General features: G+C 32.4%; 1 protein-coding gene across 2 annotated transcripts in view; it reads right to left on the reverse strand.

Annotated features, from left to right (window-relative positions):
• Positions 1-7,870, reverse strand: part of LOC114338674 (uncharacterized) — a 47,464-nt gene extending 39,594 nt beyond the window's left edge. For both annotated transcript variants that reach the window (XM_028289280.2, XM_028289283.2), the window contains exons 1-2: positions 7,775-7,870; positions 4,044-4,304 (exon numbers count right to left, since the gene is read on the reverse strand). In XM_028289280.2, coding sequence (XP_028145081.1) covers positions 4,044-4,304; positions 7,775-7,840 — 327 coding nt within the window. In that variant the 5' untranslated portion in view covers positions 7,841-7,870. The remainder of the gene's footprint in view (positions 1-4,043; positions 4,305-7,774) is intronic.
• Between the last annotated feature and the right edge of the window lie 10,945 nt (positions 7,871-18,815).

Raw genomic sequence — 18,815 nt, forward strand, 5'->3', positions numbered from 1 at the left:
TTTTTAATAAAGGTTCTGAAAAAAAATCTTGAGAAAATGCTTATTTTTGGTCTTCTAAAGTGTACTAGTACCTAACCAGAGACATTTTATTTTAGCGACCAAACAATGAATGGTTGACGTTCGTATGTTCCCTTCCGATATTAAAAGATGGCAAAAATTGGAGGATAGTAGTAGAAAACCGGAAAAACTGGAGAATTATTGACAATATAGCTTTGATCATACAAATCTTGTACTTTTTTTGTGTTTATAATATGTAAGGTTTGGTTTATTTAACAAATTTGAAAAAATTTCCACGATCATCAGGAAATGAGTTAATCTGTTTTAACTAATCTATAAACATAATTATGATAACATATTTTTGGTAATTTTAGGGAGAATTCCTAAAAACAATTAACACAGAATATTCTAGTCTTCTTCTTCTAATGGCGCTACAACCCTTTGTGAGTCTTGGCTTGCTTAACAATGTTAAGCAGGCCATTCTGTCCTGTCGAATATTTCGTTCGCCACTGCCTGATGTTCATGGTTTTAAAATCGTACTCTACGTCGTCTATCTATCTTTCCGGGGCCTTCTTCTTGTTGTATATCCTTGGGGCTTCCATCTCTGGATTACTTTTACAGCTCGATTATCTGGTATCCTTTCTAAGTGACCAAGCCAGTTTAGTATTTGTGACTTTACAAATCCAACAATATCTGCTCTTTGCATTAGGTCATCCACCTCGTAATTCATTTTAATTCTCCACGAACCATCGCTGTAATGAGTTGGTCCAAATTTCTTCCTTAGTATTTTGCGCTCATATATTCTCAGTTAATTTTTATCGTTGGTTGAGAGGGTACACGTTTCACATCATATGTGACCACTGGTTCAATTCACTAACTTACTTTTCATTAAGTCGTTGTATGCATAAAATCACTTATTATCGCTTAGAATCCGTGCCTTTATCTCTTGACTGCTGTTGTTGTCATTTATTATTGAGCCTAGGTAAAGAAAACAGAGACCTAAAATTGGCATTGACGATCCGCCTACTTCGCTGCTACGTGTTCTCGGTCTTACTTTACGGTGTCGAGTGCTGGAGTGTGAATAAAATCGATCTAAATCACCTTGAGGCTTTTGAAATGTGGTGCTATAGAAGAATTTTAAAAGCTTCCTGGTGGAGAAGAGGAGAAGATTCGAAACTCCACAATACTAGAACGTCTCAGCAAGACTACTGAGATCATAAAAAGCATCAAGCAGAGAATGCTGGAGTATTTCGGACATGTAATGAGAGGTCCCAAATATAGGTTGCTACAACATATAATGCAAGAAAAATAGCAGTCAAATGCAGTCCAGGACGAAGAAGAACCTCATGGTTGAAGAACTTGCGAGATTGGTATGATGTTGATACAAGCACGCTATTTAGAGTGGCAGTGAATACAATTAAGATAGCTATGATGGTAACCAACGTTCTGAAAGGACATGGTACATAAAGAAGAAGAAGGTAGAGAAAAGTGGAGGCATATTCGTAGGTATGGTTGTCTACCTTCAGTATTCTCATAGTAAGCGGATATTCCAGGACCTTCTACTTCATGTTTGCAAATAGATAAATTGAAATTTATGATTTAGATGTGGTGGAGCATTCTCATGTAGAAGAGTAACGCTGCTTATATGATTTGCATAACACTTCGTCGCCATTGCTTTTACTGCATTATGACGTTTGATCACTAAGAAGTACAATCCAAAGATCCAGAAGAGCCAACAAATGAAGCGGTGCCCCTCGGATCTTGAAAACCCATGAGAGGGACTTGCGGTGGTTCATACCCCTATCCCCAGCAGGTCCTTAAGATGAAGAGCTTCTAGTCGATAGAGTAATGTAGGTAAAGGAATTCGGACAATTGGATCCGTAACTTTGGGATAAGGATTGGCTCTGAGAATCGTGGAGTGTCAGAATCCTATTGTTTAAAAAGGGCTAGAAGAAACAACCCGAACATTACAGAGATATTAATTTGCTAAATACTACCCTGAAATTTACAACTAAAATTTGGCGAGAACGAATAATACAGCTTATTATCTTAGCAGGTGAGCAAAAAGGTTTCCGTATGAGAAAGTCATGTACAGATGCAATATTAGTCATAAACCAGAGTACAGAGAAAGCATTAGAATACAATAGACCCGCATTCCTATGTTTGATCGACTTGAAGAAAGCATTTAACAGAGTAAGACTTAAAGATACATCTTTTGTACACAATTGAAAATGTAAGTAGGATGTCCTAATAATATGGATTAACTATATGACGTAACTGACATATTACCACTAAGATGAAATCAAGAATTAAGGCCAGTCAGTTTAAAACCAATAATGAAATATGCATCAGAAATAAAATTCGACACAGCCAAATCACAGAGATGCTGGAAACAGCAGAAATGAGAATCCTCATATCAGAAGAATTACAGGAAATACATTGAGAGACCGAACAAGGAGTGACGAGAATAGAACAAAATGTTATGTACAGGGTATAAACGAGTGGAGATCATCATTCTCTTTGCCTTATCCCTATGAGGGGTCGGCTTCCCTAATTGCATTTGTCCACACAATTCTATCTTGGGTCATATCAATGTTAATCCCCTTTACCAACATGTCCTGTCTTATCGTCTCCCCCCAGGTCTTCTTTGGTCTTCCTCTCCTACTCCTTCCAGGAATCTACACTTCAGCTATTCTTCGTATTGGGTGATTAACGCTCGACGTTGAACATGACCAAACCATCTTGACTTATGCTGTCTCATTTTGGCATCAATTGGTGCCACACCTAGACTTCCCCTAATATACTCATTTCTAATTTTATCCTTCTTTGTCACTCCACTCATTCATCTAAGCATTCTTATTATCGCCACATGCATTCGTTGTTCCTCTTTCTTTTTTACTGCCCAACATTCAGTTCCATACATCATAGCCGGTCTTATGGCTGTTTTATAGAATTTTCCCTTCAGCTTCATTGGAATTTTTCTGTCAAACAACACACCACTCGCTTCTTTCCACTTCATCCATCCAGTAGTAATTCTACTGCATGCATCTCCATCTATTTTTCCATTACTCTGTAATACCGATCCTAGGTACTTAAAACTATTGCTTTTCACAATCATTTCACCATCCAAAGATACCATTTTATTTGTAGTAACTCCATCTTTAAATGAACATTCCAAATACTCTGTTTTTGTCCTACTAAGTTTTAAAACTTTTTCCTCCACTGTTCCAGTTTTTGTTGTAAGTTTTCACTATTTCCTATTAACACTACATCATCAGCGTACATTAGGCATTATGGAATGCTACCCTGTAGTTTCGCTGTTATCTGGTCCAAAACTAATGAGAATAAATAAGGACTAGGCACCGAGCCTTGGTGCAATCCTACTTTCACTTGAAATTTATCAGTCTCTCCCACACCTGTCCTAACACTAGTCGTTACTCCCTCATACATATCTCTCACAATCTTTACATAATATTCGCCAGGGACTCCTTTCCATTGAGTGCCCACTAAGGCGTAGAATGGGTATAAACGAGTGGACACTAAACAGAAAATGGAATGAAATGGAATAAATTACGTCAGTAGAGTTTTTAAAGTCTTCTTCTTCTTCTTATGCAATCCACTAGTTGATGTTCGCGATCACGTTTGACCATTTTTCTCTATCCGGTTTTTAAAGTAGTAAAGGATAAATCACCAAGTGGTAAAAGAAATATCGGCCGACCGCGTAAGAAATGGAGTGACAATTTTGATGAGACTGCTGCAGGCAGTGAGTAGTGAACAGTGAAGTTTCCAAAGGCTCAGGAAACTGAGATTCCGAAAGCCCCGAGGAAGACATCAGACAGGATGTCGAAAGTTCGGCACAGTAAAACTGGACGCGGTTCAAGGGGTGAGTTTAATATTCATTTATGTAATAACATTAATCTTAGTTTTAGGTTTAACTGTAATAACCGCGGAATCTTTTCCGAACCTTATAATATATATTATCTCTTCTAAAACATATAGTACAATTTTGAGACTTCTTTGGAAAGAGCAAGAAACACATCACTTACTTGATTATCGAAGTCGTTGGATTCCATTTCCGTAAGCAGGTAAAATCTGGGATCGGTGACTCCAGTCCACTCGCTGTTTGGCCGGTATTTAGCAGCCAATTTGGGCAGAAGGTAACTTATGGTTTCTTGGTCGGCTGCCATGTTGACTGGTTCCAGTTGTCCTCGATTAAAGTAGTTGCCATTTGCCGTAGGGTCTTCGCTTCTGATACTCACTACCAAAGTGGCACACACGAGGTAGAAGGGTGCGCGCATGATGTATAACTGAAAAAGAAAAGAAAACAATTACAAGAAGTTCCAAGTGAATACAAATCAATAAATCATTAATTCAAATTGAAATAGATATGCTTGGATAACGGAAGTAAAATTATGAGATGCTAAGGATAAGTGTTTTCTGTCTTGCTGTATGGTTGTGAAAGTTGGACAATGAATACTGAAACAGAAATAATTAAACTTTTATAAAAAGAACTTTTTTTATAATAAAACGTTTTTATTATTTATAGAAGAGAATATAAAATAATTTGACGATATAAAATGCTTAAAATTCCAAAAATTACACTTTTAAAAAAGTACTTTATTAAAAATATTAAAAAAAGATACGCAATAACCGTGTTCGAACTAGGGAACTCTCGATCTGCAGTCTAATGACACTGACCCACCATCAATTTGTAGATATCGATTTATTAACATACTTTAAAATATCATTGCATTAGTCACATTTTTAAAATAGTTTGAAAAAAAAATTGATTTATCCATACATGGTGATTGATTAGTGGGGTAAAGCTCCGTAGATCCGTTATAGTAATAGATAGCAATAAAAGTCAATAACAAAAATTTTAACCAACTTCGATTACAGATTGATAATCAGTAATCGTAAATTGTCAGTTTTAGACAATTCAGTCATGGCTTGCCTAAAATTTGGATAGATTTAGACCCGTAATTAATAATTTGCTCTGAAAAATGAAAATATCTCGAAAACTAATAAATTTAGACATAGGGAATGTTATATAAAAATTAAAGTACGCTAATTGTACTTCTCGATAGTGATAAAATATAGGGTGTTTCATTTAAAATTACTGAGAAAATAATGTACTTGCGTTTTGACTCACCCTGTATTCAATATAAAGAAAATTAGCAATATCGATTACTTATGAAAATTTTGACATTAGTAAACCATTACCGTTGTGCTTATTTTTATTTATACAGGGAGTTAAACTTGTTACGATTTTCATATAAAATTGGTTATTACTTTGTAAATACCCTGTATAACATACTAAACCTTTATATTTTTGTAATGGAGAAGTTAGGAAGATTTTGAATATAAAAGAAAATACAGGGTGTTCCATTAAAAAAAACATAACCTTGATCTGTCACTATGTTATCGAACACCCTGTAACATTCTAACTAATTTTGTAATGTGAAGTTCAAAGTTGGCTATAATTTTTGTTATTCACTTTTATCGCTATCCATTACTATAACGGATCTACGGAGCTTTACCCCACTAATCAATCACCCTGTATAATAGCAGTTAAATATTGCATTGTTAGCTAGTTCCAAGCTATTCTGAAAACTTGAGATACCTAGGTAGCCTAGAACTATTTTTAAAATGGATTATAAAATTTGCGGAGATCGTGACAGCAACCAAGCCAAGTATATAAAAACGTTTTAAAAAATAGAGTGACGAGAGATGAATGCAGATGGATCCTGAGACTTCCATGGGTACAAAAAGTTACTAACAATGAGGTACTTTGGCGCATGACTAAATAAAAAGAATTCCTAAGAATAATAAAAAAATAGAAGTCATGTTGGAAGATACGAAAGAAAGTATAGGGCAAGAGATCAGTAGGAAAGCGCCAGAACTAGTGGCGGAAAGACTCGTGGGAGAAGATGGTTTGACCGCTCATTCGCAGAAATTTTTCGTGCAGCAGTTTCCAAAACTAGAGTTGCCATTTGGATCGCTAATCTTCGAAAGAAGACGGCGCAATAAGAAGAAGATGTAAGCAGTAAACTTTAAATTGCCAATTTGCAGGTAATGTCATGCTACCAAAAGTATGAATGATTTAAAAAGCAGACAATATATTGTCAAGAAAGTGCAAAGTAGCAAGCGAAAGACCCTAGATGATTTATAGTGATAATCTTGAAAAATAAGATCCAACAGTTATAGATAAGCATCAGTAGAATAGACAGTAGAGACAAGTGATCAAAAATGAATAGAATAAGTTACAATAGAAATTAAATACTTTTTTGGTCAGATCTGATCTTCCGTACTTTAGTAATTCGTTCCGTATTTTGTCATCTAGTGGTAAGTTTCTATTTTTTTCCCATATATTTTTTATAATTTTTTTCTATATTTTTTCTAAATTTCCTTAATGCTTGTTTTATATCTCCATCCTCAATGTTTATTTCTTCGTTAGTTGTCAATTCTGGTGTTGACGGTTCATTATCATCATCTTTAGCAAATAGGGATCAAAACAAGTCTGCCCATGTTTCCCTCTGAATCTGTTTGCTTATTGCTAAACTGAGGCGTTCTTTGCAAAAACCCCAGTTGTCATTTTTTTTCGGAAATGGACTTATGCCATCTATGGATTGAAGGACTAATTACCTACGTTCCTCGCGTAAGAAACTTCCATTAAAATCACAGTAGTCCAAAATATAAGCGACAAAAATATAGGCGATTCAGCATAAACCCCATATGTCAAGCGCAATTGCCTTCAAAACCATAGTTGTTAATGACTATTGGTGTTTTTGCGGGAAACTTTATCGCTTGGCTGTCAGTAGGTTTTTATAGGTTAAAGTTCCTTCGAATAGTTGTGTTGTGTGATTTTATAAGTAAACACCATTTTTCGTTCATTTTTTATTTTGGTTTATTACTATAAATATCGTTTTTCCTATAAATTAATGAACAATTCCTGCGAAAACCCCATATGTCAAATGAATAAATGTCCTTCATAAATAAACAAAAGGAAAAAATAATGTTATTTATATTGTAAACTGTGTGTAATCATCAAAATAATAAATCACTAATTTGAGAATTTCCGTAAACTTAATACGGTTCAATTAAATAACTTTTTTTTAAATATCTCCAATGTTGTAAATACTGACAACTGGGGTTCTTGCAAAGAACGCCTCGTTAATATATTATTTAAATTCGATCCGATTCTTATATTCGATCCGATTCGATTTTATTTAATATTATTTAATGTTATTTACTTTTATTTAATTTTATTTAATTTCATTTAACTTTATTTAATTCTAGTCTATTTTAGTTAATTATATTTATTTTTTTTATTTTATATAAATATTTTGAAATCAAAATTAGCCAAATCAATCCAGTGGTTCTCAAGTTGTTATAAAAATATATATTATGTATATAAAATTATAACAAGTGTATAATTATTATCATGTGTATAGATATTACTGTGGACCGCAATGTTACTCCACACATCTTGATTTTTCGAATGATACTAAATAGTATTTTAGGCTCGTGCAAAACATCATAGCGAGCGATAAGATGATGTATTTATTCACTTCAAAAAGTAAGAACAAAAAAAATTTTAGGTACACTATATAGTACTGTAGACTTGTGCTAAGCTTCATACTATGTTTTCTGTATTTTTAAAAATCATTTTATAATTTTTAACTTACATTGTTTTATTTTTCAAAATATATTTTATACTTTTAAAATTGAATAAAGTAATTTATTTATTTATTTTTTATATTTTTCAACGACTTACATGATCTGTAAGGAAGAATATTGAAGTCACAAACACCACAAAGTTAAATCCACACACTCTCACCATGACACAAACAAATATAACACCAAAGTTGGACAAATTATACATTACACTTATTTGAAAATTCTTTGAAAATGTTATTAAAATTAAATAAAAGGGGGAGTTCTCGAAATATGTATAATTACATCAGATGTTACAAAATACGGGATTCACTTATGGGAATTCCGTTGTTTTGTTGACTAGTTAATTTATCTAATAATAGTTCATAGACTAACTGGAACCAGGAAAATTGTTAAGACAACATGAACAGAATGAATTGACAATTTTTGTAGTAAAACGTCAGTGATAGGCTAATTAGGTAAACTATTAGAATGACAATATAATTTCGATTATAACTGATATGTTTGGTTCACATCTACAAAAATGTAGTAATTGAAAAAAAATCATAGTCAGCATCATTATTATATAAAAAAATTTATACACTTCTCCAAGAAATTAACGCACCACCTTAAAAATGGGTCATTTTGATGTCTTGAATTTCCTAAATTTGTTGCACAGCATAATACATCCAAGAATAGATTTATTATGCTATGCCTGTTGTCCGATTTAAGTGATTTTTTTTAATATGTTATACCCTTATTCTTTAACAATATCGCTGTAAGAATATTATTGTTAGACAGGTAAATTGTCATTATATACCGGTTGTACCAATCAAGCTGTGATTTTTTTCTCAAAGTTCGCGTAACCCTGTGGAATATTCTAGCATTTATAAAATACTGAAAGTAAAACCCAACTATAGCATCCCTCGTGTTTTTTAACATTCTGTTTTTTAAAAATAAAAATGTATACCATTTTTATTCATTCAGTTGCGGTGCGAAACCAAAACTGTCTTAATTTTTACTCAGATCAGAGAGTGCAGCCAGCACTCTTATCGACGATTTCACCTCTTGTTAGAGGTTCATCAGAGACTGCATAGGCTGCTTTTTCTCTGGCCCAGGTAAAAATTTTCGACATATCCATCTCCCACCGCAACTGACGAGTAGGTGCCTAGCGGCATCTGCCAAATAAAAGACTAAGTTTTTCAACCTAATAAAAATATTTGTAAATTAAATATTTTTAAAAGATTTTTAATTGAAAAACTTTATTGGCCCATTTCCTGGTGACAACCTCCAAGGCTTCTACAATATGCAAGCCAAATGGATGCTGTAGTGAAGACTAAAGGGAAGGAATTCTACACTATGCAATTCACAACCCCCGTCTGCAGCGTATGCAATTCTGTTTTTTATTCATTCGCTTATGATGGATAATAAAAAAAGTAGGGTACTTTAACAACTAGCCTTGTTTTTGTCAATACAATGTGTTTTTAAATAAGTATGGCCAACTTTAAGGGCTAATTCTGCATGAAAAATATTGACGGCTTTATAAACTTATGTCCGCAATGCTTCGTTTCCGAGATAGGGGCGTTGAAAATTTTTTTACCACACTGACGATTTATTTATTGCTCTAAAACTGGTTAAGATATACAAATGAAATTTGGTTAGTTTTAAGAGGTAGTTATTGCGCATTTTTTGATATACAATTAGGAATTTAATATTCACCACTGGCATGCATACGGGTAATAAGACCCTTATGTACGCCAATGGTAAACATAAAATTCTTAATTGTATGTCAAAAAATGTATCATAACTACCTCTTACAACTCAAAATTTATTTCGATAACTCAATTGGTTTTAGGGCAATAAATAAATCGTCAGTTTGTAAGAAAAAATTTAACACCGCCTATGTCGGAAACGTAGAATTTGCGGACATACATAATCAAACTGTCATTATTTTTTCATGCAGAATTACCCCTTAAAGTTCGCCATACTTATTTAAAAACACCCTGCCTGATTCACCATCACAAGCGAATGAATCAAAAAACAGAATGTTAAGAAAACATGAGGCTATACATAGCTGGGTTTTAATTTCAGTATTCTATAAATGCAAGAATATTCCACAGGGTGATGAACTTTGAAGAAAAAAATCACAGTTTGATTGGTACACCCGGTATACAATGACAATTTAACTGTCTAGCAACAATATTATTACAGCGAAATTGTTAAAGATTAGGCTATAACTTGTTAAAAAAATCACTTAAATTGGACAACAGGTTTAGGAAATTCGAGACATCAAAAATAACCAATTTTGAAGGTGGTGCGTTAATTTCTTGGAGAAGTGTATAAATGCAACAAAAAAACGCGTACAATTTTTTTTAGACATTCTATATGTATAAATAATTATATTAATGGTTATGTTACTGAATAGTTACTAATTTAAAAAAATCATCGATTACGTCATCACACCCAGACGGTTGGTGTCACTAGTATGATAAATTTGCCAAAAAATCATAATTTAAAAATAAAAGTCGACCTGTTTCGGGATTTATTTCCAAAATCCGTCATTCACGAAATAATGAATTTATTTCATTTGGTTTTGACACACTGTATATTAATAAACACAAAAAATATACGCAAAACTGCAAAATAGATAAGCCAAAAAATGTTTTGAAAGTCAAACAAAAACAACTTGTAGGAAATTAGCTGTAGCTTTTGGATGACTTTATACCAATTGAATACACCAATTAAAAGACTTGTGTACGTATTTAGGGAAAAGGCGGGAAAATATCCTCAAAAACGTTAATTTCGTGATTGTGACAATCCTGTTTATGTTTGAATGGAATTAGCATCTTTTGAAATTACATTTCGCTCTCAGATATGACGCTTTGTATTAATTTAAGAAGAAGACTTTCTTATGAGATATAAATTAAGCTGTTGTCGTTTTTATGATGGGATTTTCACGTTTTTTCGTTTATCAAGATGTTTTCTGTAAACGCTCAGTAATTTCTTATTAAATCTAATAATTTTCTTTCAATGAGTTCTTTTTTTTGTTTCGTAAAAACGTGATTTTGGTAAAACTTATGGTTTGTAACTTTGGCAGAAAAAATTTGCTTTGAGATTTGTAAGTAGCATATTTCAATTTTCTTTAATATGTAGTTCAAATATTTTTAGTGCATTTACTTTAAGGCGGTGGTCTCTAATGGCTTGATTACACGTAACGAGTACAGTGGCGAGACAGCAAACTGTTACTAGACCGAGAGAGTGGCGGGGGCGACATATGGTTTATACGTATTTCGCAATTTTTGAATTTGAAGGCGAGTGTGTTCAGTTTCGATTCACAAAAACAAGGTACTTCGTACTAGGGATCGTAAAGCTAACATTAAAAATATATCAAACGGTTTATACCACTGTTTATACAATAATTGACGGATATATTATGAGAAGGAGATAAGCGTCTTTGGACTATAGACATTGGATTTTAAGAAGACCAAATCTCGCTACTCCCGATTTCTTCGATTCAGTGATTTTTTTTCTTGTCTATATGTCAAATTTAAATTTTCTATTTTATTTGACTTCTTGAGTTTTAAAACCAACAATATTTATTTCTTCTACAATCGATACATATATGCTGCATCGCGTTTTTGTTTATTTTTATACTCCAAAGATTTGAAATTTCATAAGCAGGGGTGTGACTTATCTATACAATTGAACTAAACTTTATTGTCCTATCTGAGTTCCATCAATTTGTTAGCTATTTTTGAGAATCACAAATCACATTGATTAACACAAGTCGTCTCCTCTGATGAAGTGGTAATATGCACAGTTACACAGCGAGTGTTGTTTACACATACCGAGTGGAATCATGGAATAACTGGATTCCATGATAAATAAAATTACTAATAAAAATTTTTTTGAAATGTGATTTTTTACAGGAGAAAAAGTATTGTTTATAAAGAAAAATATATTTTGTGCCATAATGACTAAAAAACAATTGAAATATGCACTTATATTACTACTTATATTAATATAATCGTGGCGTATATTGTCCACCACCGGAAACAACAAATAATAAATTGTAAATTGCGATCTTCCCAGAACGCCGATTATAACGAAACTAAAACCAAATTGTAAAGCACATTCCAGTGATAGGTTAGAGAGATAAACAAGGTCAAAAATTAAATTTTTAAATATATTTGCAGTAGAATTCTTATATCTGGCGTACAAAATACGCCAGCGCGTGCAGTTAAAGGTTAAACAATGTTCTGGACCTTTTTGAGTGGGAGGATAACTCAAATATTATTATATGAGTTATTTTCAAGCAATTGCTGAAAAAAAAATAAGAGTCACCTCTCAACATCCAAATGTACTAATATTTTTACAGATGCGCCCTGGTCTAACAAGGCAAAACTCTACGTGACAGAATATTAAGTAAAAACATCAGACAAAACTGTGGAATACAGGACATAGGAAGGTTGGTCAGACAGAGACGAATATATTAACGAAGACTCGTTCAAAGCGCAAAAACGAATAACCCATTAGGTAAAAGACCACAGGGTAGACCACCAAATCGATGACGAGAATGCTGGACCTCATCGTCCGGGGAAGACTTGATGGCAATGAACAGGCCTACTAGCATAATCGATCATGCTTAGTGGGACCAACTGTAATTTAGTCGAATTCGGGACAAGGCTGAAAAAAATACCTGAAATCCGGGACTTTTCAATGAAAATCGGGTCATTTTTTTTTAAATATAGAACTTTAGTATCATCATTTTATTGATTATTAACATTTTTTTGTTGACAATGATATATTTAATAGGATTAAGCCACAATTGGTTGTAATAATTTTTGATAGTTTTTGACGTTTTGACTTCCAATTCGGAAATTATTCTCAAAAAAGGAAAAATTAGAAAATCAACTATGTTGGATTTTCTTATATTATAACCTTAGGTTAATATAAAAATGTAATTATCATTACAACCAATTGTGGCTTAATCCCATCAAAAATGTAATTGTCAAAACGTACCACAAGAAAACAGCTTCAGAATATTTTTATGTTGATTACTTCTTACTATCATATTTGTCGAACGATTGAATTTGCTTAAAAATGACAAGAAAACCTTTAAAAATTAATCCATTCATATTTTAAATTGACCTCAACGAACAAAATATATTCATTGTTTAAATTGCTTGTTTCTTAAAATCATATTTCTCTTGCGATGAAATTTGCTTTAACAATGACAGTGACCCTTTTAAAAACTTGTAAAAATCAACACATTCATATTTCAAATTAAATTTTACGAACAAAATATTATGTAAGGTTTCAATGTTAAGTTGCATTATAGACTTTTTTTCGTCCCACCAATTCAATTTGATGTGAATTCTTAGAAGATTACCGTATTCAAAATTTCAAAATATAATTTTACCAAAATGTTGAAAATTCGGATGGCCCGGAAGCCTTGTCCGGGACGCCGGGACACGACTTCGTAATTCGGGCCATGTCCCGGATTTTTCTGACTTGTTGGTCACACTAACTAGAAAAAAGAAGATGAAGAAAAATATCGCTAAGATTGCTCGTTCATAAAAATGCTTATTGTGGATATTATTATAAACTTTAAATTTTTAACCTGAAGTTTTTAATACTTACTTAGTGTAATCCACACTGATAATAAAAATATACCAAATCTAACACTAATCATAAATATATTGTAAACGTTTAACAACTTACAGAACTGTTTCACATCACGACATTTTTAATAATAAGTGAGAAGAAGCAAACGAACTAAATGGTCATATTATGTATAAATAAGGGTCGTATATTGCATCATCCAAATTTTACCTGATTTAGACTAAATCGGGTTGAAATTCTTACGAGGGATATCATAAATATATTTTGAAGAAATAATTGAAAAATAATCGAGAAATAAAGCAATACTTTTAATTACTTTTAGTATCGATTTGTCCACCCTATTTATCATTATTTCTTAACTTTAACCATATATTTTAAGGCAGTGGTGCTCAGACTTATACTGCGTGGGATCAACCATATAAACTGCAAGCATCCAGCGATCGACTAATAGCAAAAAAACAATTTGAGAACTAAAAGTTTCACATCTCTATTTGATAAAAAGTCGAAATTACAGAGAGTGTAGAGAGTGAATGGTACTGCTATCATCCACAAGTCAAATTATCATAGCACATCTACAAGTCATATCATGATGCTACGTAATTATCGAGGCCCAACCGCAAGCATGATGAGAAATATTCGTCAGTTAGCCAATCACGATACTTTGATTTCACTACTTTCATTTGGAAAAATGCAGAATCACACAAGTAGGTACGTTGATCCAAAGAATGCTGTGAGCTGCAGAGCTACTTGCCTCAAAGATACAGATGACAGATATTTGTCAGACGATATGAAAGACCAAGATTTCGTATTGATGGCTCGGGCCTAGACGGAATGATCTCCATATTTAAAGGAATGGATATTTCAGTGGCAATTTTTTCCACATCTTCACAACAAAATGACTAAATATGAATGTTACAATATCTGTCAGTTTTTTAAAATTACAGAAGCGCCTTTCAAACTCGCTATGTAATGAACTGATTGTAGCTCCTTCTAGTAATAAGCGGTTACCCGTTTTTTACCGATTGAAAGTTACTTAAATCCTTTCTGTTCATTTGATTAATCAATAATTTAAATTTTGACAGAGGAATGTACTGCGCTCATCATATCGATAATTGTTTTGTTTTGAACCTGTAGTTTCAAATTAAGGAAGTACAAATGATTTGCTAAATCTGATACGAAAATCAGATTACTGAGCTATTTTTCGTTTTGAAGTAGATGAGTGTCATCCCCTCGTTCTTCTAGAAAAGAAATTATTTCGGGAGGTGAATTATCTCCGAACTAAAAATTTTCCACGGCTAAACCACCTCACACCTATAATATACAGAAGTAAATCAGTGTGTTCCTCAGAGTCGCTAGCTTCCAATTGCGCTTTAAAAAGATGTTGCAAGTTTCGCTCTCTGATTGAATTCACAATTTTTGTTGTCATCTTCATGAAGTCGTTCATATTTAAAATTTTGGAACACAAAACTTGCTGGTGGATGATATAAAAGTCATCGTTAGCTCAACATAATGCAACAAATCTATTGTAAACGCCATTTATTATAGATAGTGCACCATCTGTTGTAATAAACACTAGTTTTTACATTTGTGTGTTTGTAGCTCGTATTGTTTCACAAAATTTATAAAAACGGTGTATATTATTTTCTCAGTGAGTGTTTTTCCCCGTCTTTTCCATTTGTAATTTTTCCGTGAATTGCGATCGACTTCAAAAACTTTGGCGATCGACCGCTCGATCGCGATCGACCCTTTGAGCACCGCTGTTTTAAGGTTATATTCTCTTCACAGAAATGTCTTGTCTAACCATCTCTCTTCGCACCTTTCTTAGTCTTTTTTCACCACTACTTGCATTGCATTCGTTCCATATTTCGAATAATTCCGCTAATACATTCTCTTTCAGTATTAACCTTTTTTCTCCATCCATCCATCCATCTAATTCTTCTAATCTCTGCGCGCACGCGAGCGCCAACAAATTGATGCCTTTGAGATGTGGTGCTGGAGAAGAATGTTGCGCATACCTTGGACAGCTCATAGGACAAACGTTTCCATTCTAAACCAACTTGAGATTAAACAGAGGCTGTCCACAATATGTCTGCAACGAATTCTGCAATTCTTCGGTCACGTGGTTCGCAGAGGTGATGACAGTTTGGAGAGATTAATTGTTTCTGGAAACGTCCGGGGAAAAGATCAAGAGGACGATCACCAACTAGATGGTCCGACCAATTTAAAAATTCAGTTGGAAACTCATTCTGCGAAGCTCCTAGAGCACATGAAGACAGAGACCAACGAAAAAGAATTGTTAGGAATATTGGAAGAAATCACGATCCTCAGTAATGGGGAAACGACAAGAGAGAGATATCCATCTAATGCATTTTAATTTCTGAAATATGGATTCGCTGTTCTTTTTACGTCTAATTATACTCTGGGCTAATTAGCAAAATTCATGGAAAAGTTATTTACCAGCAATTTTATTGCTGGAATCGAATCTTATTATTGTATGTATTAATAATATAGGTATGCAAAGTCCGCAGATACTGTTCTACTTTTTTTATAAACAAAATGGCGCCGACAAATCGTATTTTTTTCAATTATAGCTCTATAACTCCGAAGATTATAACTTTACAACCAAAACACTTTAATAAAAATTCACCGCAATTAAATTCTGCATAGAGATATGTTTTTCACAATTTGATCCGACGAAAATTTTCCTCGGAAAATGCGGGTTTTCCTAACAAAAACTCTAATTTTCAAATAAAGTTTTAGGTAAGTAATTATTAATCAATAATTAAATAACTTAGTAACATCAAAGCTTTCTTGGTATAGATTGTAATTCCAGAAGCCGGTGAAAATTAAACGAATATTTTAGCAACAATTCAATTGTTAATTAACAAATTACGATCGCAATAATAACCAAAATAATCATGATACATTGATCAAACTTATAAAGATTATAAAGATGAGATGCTTATTTAATATTTTATTGACAAAATATAAATTTTTCTTTTTTTTTGCATAATCTTTCAATTTTGAAAAAAAAAATAGTTATAATACGCTGGTCTAATTAGTAAAGTACAAAGAAAGGTTATTTACCAGCAATTTTATTGCTGGAATCGAATTATAAGATGCTATATATTATTAATATAGGTATGCAAAGTCTGCATATAGTGTGCTACTTTTTTTTATAAACAAAATGGCGCCGACAAATCGTATTTTTTTCAATTATTGCCCTATAACTCCGAAGATTTTAACTTTACACCAAAAACACTCAAATAAAAATTCACCCCAATTTAATTCTGCATAGAGTCATGTTTTTCCCAATTTGCTCCGACGAAAATTTTCCTCGGAAAACGTGGGTTTTCCCAACAAAATCTCGAATTTTCAAATAAATTTTTTGGGCCAGTAATTATTTATCAATAATTATATAGCTTGGTGAAATAAAAGCTTTATTGTTATAGATTATAAATTCAGAAGCCGGTAAAAATAAAACGAATATTTTAGCAACAATTAAATTGTTAATTAACAATTTACAGTCGCAATAACAACCAAAATAATCATGAGACATTGATCAAACTTTAGAAAGATTATAAAGGTGTGATGCCTATTTAATATTTTGTCGACAAAATATAAATTTTTAATTTTTTTGCATAATCTTTAAATGTTAAAAAAAATTGTTATAAACAAATTAAGATTTCTCAGAAATTGTTTATTATATTCTAATTTAAAAAAATACTTAAAATGCGTATTTCATAGATCTTGAAAATGAATGCTTTAAAAAAATTTTCCAACCATTTGAAAAAAAGTTATGAAACAGCAAAAAAAATATACGATATCTCCGTTGTTTATAATTTGTTTTAATTGTTTCAAAGCTTAAAAGTTAGTCTATGGTACAACCTAATTACTCACAAAGAATGTCGAAAATTATTGCAATGGTTATATTTTAATCAAAGATTAAATATACTTTTTTTTTGTAATTTTTAGCGCAAACGTAGGCCTGATACAGAGTCGGAGCTAAAATGTTCACTCGAAGCGACTGACACGCAGCATGCATTATTTATTAAAAGTGTACATCACGCGGCCAGTCGTCGCTCCGAGTGAAAATTTATATATTTTTTTGTAAATAATTAGCTTGTACTTTAAACTCACTTCTACGCTTTAAAAGAATTAAAAAATATTATAAACACAGTAGTAATCGTATGTTTACTTTGCTGTTTCATAACTTTTTTACAAATGGTTGCAAAAAAGTTTTAAAGCATCTATTTTAAAGATATTTAAAATGCGCATTTTAGCTATTTTTTAAAATTATAATATAATAAAAACTTTCTGAGAAACGTTAATTTGTTTATAACTATTTTTTTTTAAACATTTAAAGATTATGCAAAAAAATAAAAAATTCATATTTTGTCGACAAAATATTAAATAGGCATCTCATCTTTATAAGATTTCAAAGCTTGATCAGTGTATCATAATTATTTTGGTTATTATTGTGACCGTAAATTATTAATTAACAATTGAATTGTTGCTAAAATATTCGTTTAATTTTCATCAGCTTCTGTAACTATAATCTAAACCAAAAAGGCTTTTAAGTCACCAAATTATTTAATTATTGGTAGATAATTACTTATCTAAAATTTTATTTAAAAATTAAAGATTTTGTTGGGAAAACCCGCATTTTCCGAGGAAAATTTTCGTCGGAGCAGATCGGGAGAAACGCGTCTCTATGCAGAATTTAATCACGGTGAATTTTTATTTTAGTGTTTTTGTTGTAAAATTAAAATCTTCGGAGTTATAGAGCAATAATTGAAAAAAAAACACGATTTTCGTGCGCCATTTTGTTTATAAAAAAAGTAGCACACTATCTGAGGACTTTGCATACCTATATTATTAATATATAGGATCTTACAATTCGATTTCAGCAATAAAATTGCTGGTAAATAACTTTTCCCAAAAATGGCCTATTCGCCGATAATCAGCCCAGACTATTATCCAATATTTAGTGTGGTACATATTAGATTTTCTGACGAGGGTGATTTTTAGTTTCAGATTTCTAGATTGTTAGTTTCATTGACATTTTTTTATAAAAAACAACTACTTGCTTCATATTATTTCAATTATTTAAACAACAAAAATCTATTTTGACAATATTGTTTTAAAAAAACCGAAAATTAAAATCTTGCGTCGGTTGTAACAAAATAGAATTAGTTCATATAATATATGAATACTAGGGACAACCAAACCTCAGAACTGCAAAGAAGAATCGTTTAAGCATGGGCGTAACATGGAGCTCTATCAAACATCTTCAAGAACAATATGCCAAATTACTGAAATACTTTCCTTAATCCAGGCCACAGCAACCAAACTTAGAGTGGCTCAAAGAAGAATGTAACAGTCATTACTTGGACTGCCTCTCAGAGACAGGGTTAGTAAGGAGAAAATAAGAAGGACAGGTCTTACAGATGTCACCGAGCGCAAAAGCATAGCTGAATTGGAATTGGGCGGGCCACGTGTCCAGAATGAATGACGGTGTGGCGCCTACGAGCAGA

The sequence above is a fragment of the Diabrotica virgifera genome, chromosome 1 (genome assembly GCF_917563875.1).
Source record: "Diabrotica virgifera virgifera chromosome 1, PGI_DIABVI_V3a".
Lineage (NCBI taxonomy): Eukaryota > Metazoa > Arthropoda > Insecta > Coleoptera > Chrysomelidae > Diabrotica > Diabrotica virgifera.